We start from the raw sequence: 4358 nt of genomic DNA, 5'->3' as shown, positions 1-4358 counted from the left end.
ATTGTAGGAATAGATTAGTCCTGTCACCTCCGAATCACTATCTGGTTCTGTGTTTCTTTTGTTGTGGCGCGAAGGCAAGTCCAGTCCTATATACATGAGTCACGAATAAACCGAGTGAATGCACGTGTTTTGATTATATTATGTTATTATTATATTCATCTAACTTTTTAATTGTTAATTTTCTGGTATCTCATCAAACTAAGATGATATTTAGGGGATTTCACGCCCATCTGCCGTGAAAATGTGGATGCAGTAAATAAAGATGATAATAAATAGAAATATTGTTAATTAATGACAAAGCTAGACGAAATAAAGAAGCAATCTTTATTACAGAAAGTTGCGAAACAACATCGATCTGATGCAGCTTATGTGAAGGACAAAACAACATCGGTGTATGGCTGTCGTGCGTAACTTGATCTACATGAACGTTCAAGCTTTACATTTTAAACCCAATAAAACACATCATGACGAAACTCTGCATACCAGCGGTGGACGCAGTCGCCCAGTGGGACCAGATGGTCCAGACAGGAGCTCCTCTCATTTCCCAGAGGTATCACCCCCCACCCTCCCCTAATGTCAAACCCCCAGCACAGTGGCGTGTGTTCCCTCCCCTCTGACGCGCTGGAGCCATATAAATAGGAGGCTCTCCAGCTCTGCGGCACACTCGAGCTCAGCCGCTCCAAGAGCAAGTATCTCCCCTAAAAAAAAAGCACAACAACAAGCAACAAACGAAATGAGTCCCAGCATCACTACTGAGGCCAACCAGCCTCTCACTGCCAGGTCCACCGTGGCCCAGAGAAAACAAGCCAACGAATTGAGAAAGGTAAGGGAAAGAGAGAAACTAAAGCTGTTAATGTTACTGGGGTTTTTTTTCTGCTTTGACTTTTAAAAGTGCAGCTGAATAACGACTTTTCCTCATCTCTTCTAGACTCTTAAACCTCTGCTGGAGAAGAGAAGACGTGCTCGTATCAACGACAGTCTCAGTCACTTGAAAAGTCTGATTCTTCCTCTGGTTGGCAAAGACAACGCACGCTACTCCAAACTGGAGAAAGCTGATATTCTGGAAATGACCGTCCGTTTCCTCAGAGATCTCCCTTCTACCCCTGTCAAAGGTAAGCATCGTCTCCTGAACTACATTGCACAAACTATCTTATTTGAATTTAAAGCCAACACATGAAATTCAAGCCACTAATCAAATATTTTCTCCCTCCAGATTCCGCAGACAGTTACAAAGAAGGCTACAAAGCCTGCCTCCAGCGCGTCTCCGCTCTGCTTCCCAAAACGAGCCTGGATCAAGACGCGTGTCGGCGGGTGAACGAGTTTGTACAGCAGTCCACGTCCGCTACCGTCACCCCAACCTGCCTGAACTGTTGCGCTCAGAGCTCCAGGACTTTCCCTCAGATCCAACAGAGACTCCAGAGCCTTAAATCCAGCTTCAACTCCAGACTGGAGAGCCAGTCCCGCGGCATCAGCAGCGGCGCAGTGGCTCCCAGCAGAGCGCAGCCAGGCCCACAGGCTGTCAGCGCAGCCATGTGGAGACCTTGGTAGATTACATGGACATTTATCTCATGCATGTTATGTATTTTGTGATGTTATTTATGCTATTTGTATTTCAATGAAAGTAGTTTTAGCCATTGAGAATGTTTGGAGTTGCTGTATGATAATTTAATTCAGCTATTGGCTCATTTTGCGTATAATGCCAAAAGGCACACGGGCACAGATCTCAAAGAAACTGAAGTCTATGAACGTTTTTAAATGCAATCCTCTTTGGGGTTTCAGAGATATGGGTTGTAGACAACACTTTTGTAAAACCCCAAGGGTTATTTTGTTTGAGGTTTGCACAATGGACTTAAAAGTATTTTGGTCTGTGCAAAAGAATAGTCTGTAAACACTGTGTGTTAAATATGATTATTGTTATTATTATTATCGTTCATTGACATTATGTAAGAAAAACATGTTTTGTGACACTTCCACTGTTTTGTCGCTGACAAAAGCTTTTCAATAAATGTACTCTCAACGAATATGATTGTGTTGTTTGATCTTTGGTTTTGTGGTCTGAGGATCTAAAGTTTATCATTGAACCCAAGACTCTCCGTGAGAGGAATCTCAGTTGTATGAATGGAATAAAAAAGGCGCGCAAACGCATAAAGCCACAGGTCAGCCTAAGCCTATTGATGCTGACGAGCAGCTGCTCCATTGTTGCTGATGTGAGGCGCCTCTCTAGTTGCCGCCAAAGTGGTGGGAAGAAGTTGGGCTGGTTGGGACACACACTGAGATGACTGTAACTGTGGATGAAATGATAAATATGACACAACCCAAACACAGTGATTCTACAATATGTAACATTTCCTAAAAACAAACAAAAAACAACAACATTTGTGTGATTTTTCAATAATAATGTTTGGAATCTCACAATTTAATACCAAGTGTAACACCACAAATAACACCAAGGCTTCCTTGGATTTGTGTCATATCTTGCATCCTGAATTTACCACTGTTACTAAATGATACTTCTGTTTTTTAATGTCTTTATTCTTTATCCTATAGCATATAGGAAACACACAAAAAAACATATCTTAATTACGTCCTTCTCCCTCTGTCATCAAAAAGCCTATGAAGGAAGCATTACGTCCTTCTCCCTCTGTCATCAAAAAGCCTATGAAGGAAGCAGAAAATGAACTGTGCACTGTGAAAACAACATTCTCCAGCAATTATAATTATATCATATCAAGGCCAAACAGAATAATAATGAACCATTCTAATACTCGACTTTCTAAATTATTATCTTTGTATACAGTGTATAGTATTATTTGTAAACATACGACACCATATGACATATGACTTTGTTCATATTTTTTGTTCACTGATATACAGGCTAACAAAGGGTAAACTTGTTCCAAAAAATGAAATAAAATAAATAACATGGGGTTTGATTTCTTAACTTTAAGCAGCATTTGTATTTGCGTTTGTATAGACCTGAAAGAGAGATAAGTGCCCTAATACTTATTTATTTTTATTTGACATGATGTTATTCTCCTGTGGTAATACAGCCAAGAGCATTGACTCCTGACAACTTCTTATTGGAGCATCTAATGGTGGTCCAACATTGTGGATTTGAACCACAAGTTTTTGAATGCAATAGTCAAATTTACATAATTCTTTTCACAACATTCATGATTTTCTGATGATGTAGTTGTATTTATTATCTTGAGATAAGACATAAATCTTGAATGTTGGAGAACTGCTGAATGGACCAACAACAGTGATAAAATATGGATTATATCTCAAACACATTTTTTATGTCTCTCCAAGTTGACTGTCAAACTGAGATGACCTAAAACCAGTGGCACCCGGTGAGGTAGGAAATGTATGTGAGAAGAGATATGGTGTTCTTCAGAAAATGGGCAGTAATAATGCAGGACAAGTCACTATACAAACCACAGTTATGGTCCATTTATACAGGTCTATTGTCATTGCAACTTCAGTAGAAGTAATGGAAGACAAATGGTGTGCAGAAATGCATTCTAATGTTCAGACGAGTCAAAAGTGTATATCTCCTAAAGTTGTCATCTCCCGCTTTGTGGTTCCATACAGTGTATGAGTTTAACTTAAAGATATTTTAACAGAATAAAGTCCTGTCTCAACTGTTATGACCAGAGGGCATTATTTTAGTGAACAGTAACTCTTTCAATGTTTGATTATATGTAGATTGAAGTTAAGGGTTCAATTCCTGGCTCCCCCAGTCCAGTCAAAGTGTCCTTGAGTAAGATACTGAACCCCAAATTGCTTCTGGCTGGATTGGATTGATTTAAATGTGTGTGTATGGGTGAGCTTAGTATCACTGTGATGTTCCTTGTTCCTATGGAGGTTAAATGTACTTATTTTGAGTCAAAATAATCTCCTTCAAAGAGAGTCTTAGCCCACCACATAGAGAAAAATAACATTGGGGAACAATTTGAAAAAAGTTAAATTTTCATGCTGATTAAAACTAAAATTGGCAAGCAAAAAAGTCAGTTTTTTTCTAGCACGTCAAGTTTTTTCTCAACAGCTTACCCTCCAGATAAGCAAAACTCCACTGATTAGCTGTAGTAAGACTTGCCAGCTGATTATGAATGGACTAATCTACAGCTACGTGGCAACTTGTTTGTGCAGTCACAATATACTATCAATATCTGCAAACAGAAAGCTAGCATAGTAGGAATTAAAAGGATTTGTCCTGGCTTTTCTCTTAACCTTGTAACCATGGGCATACCTTTGTAAGTTCTATTCCGTTTTATGCTGTTTTTGTAGTTTTCAAAGCTTGTAACTATTCCATCTTAGTGTTTTATTTACATAGGTATATATTTCCTTTGTTCCAG

General features: G+C 39.2%; 1 protein-coding gene across 1 annotated transcript; it reads left to right on the top strand.

Moving 5' to 3' along the window:
• The first annotated feature begins 401 nt into the window (after positions 1-401).
• hes2.1 (hes family bHLH transcription factor 2, tandem duplicate 1) lies at positions 402-2007 on the top strand. The gene is made up of 3 exons (XM_010740295.3): positions 402-823; positions 929-1112; positions 1214-2007. Exons 1-3 carry the CDS (start codon positions 734-736, stop codon positions 1546-1548), a joined length of 609 nt encoding a protein of 202 aa, XP_010738597.1. The 5' UTR covers positions 402-733; the 3' UTR covers positions 1549-2007.
• The last annotated feature ends 2351 nt before the right edge of the window (positions 2008-4358 follow it).

This window comes from Larimichthys crocea, chromosome XV, assembly GCF_000972845.2.
Source record: "Larimichthys crocea isolate SSNF chromosome XV, L_crocea_2.0, whole genome shotgun sequence".
NCBI classification, from domain to species: Eukaryota; Metazoa; Chordata; class Actinopteri; family Sciaenidae; genus Larimichthys; species Larimichthys crocea.
This window is presented reverse-complemented; position numbering and strand designations above follow the sequence as displayed.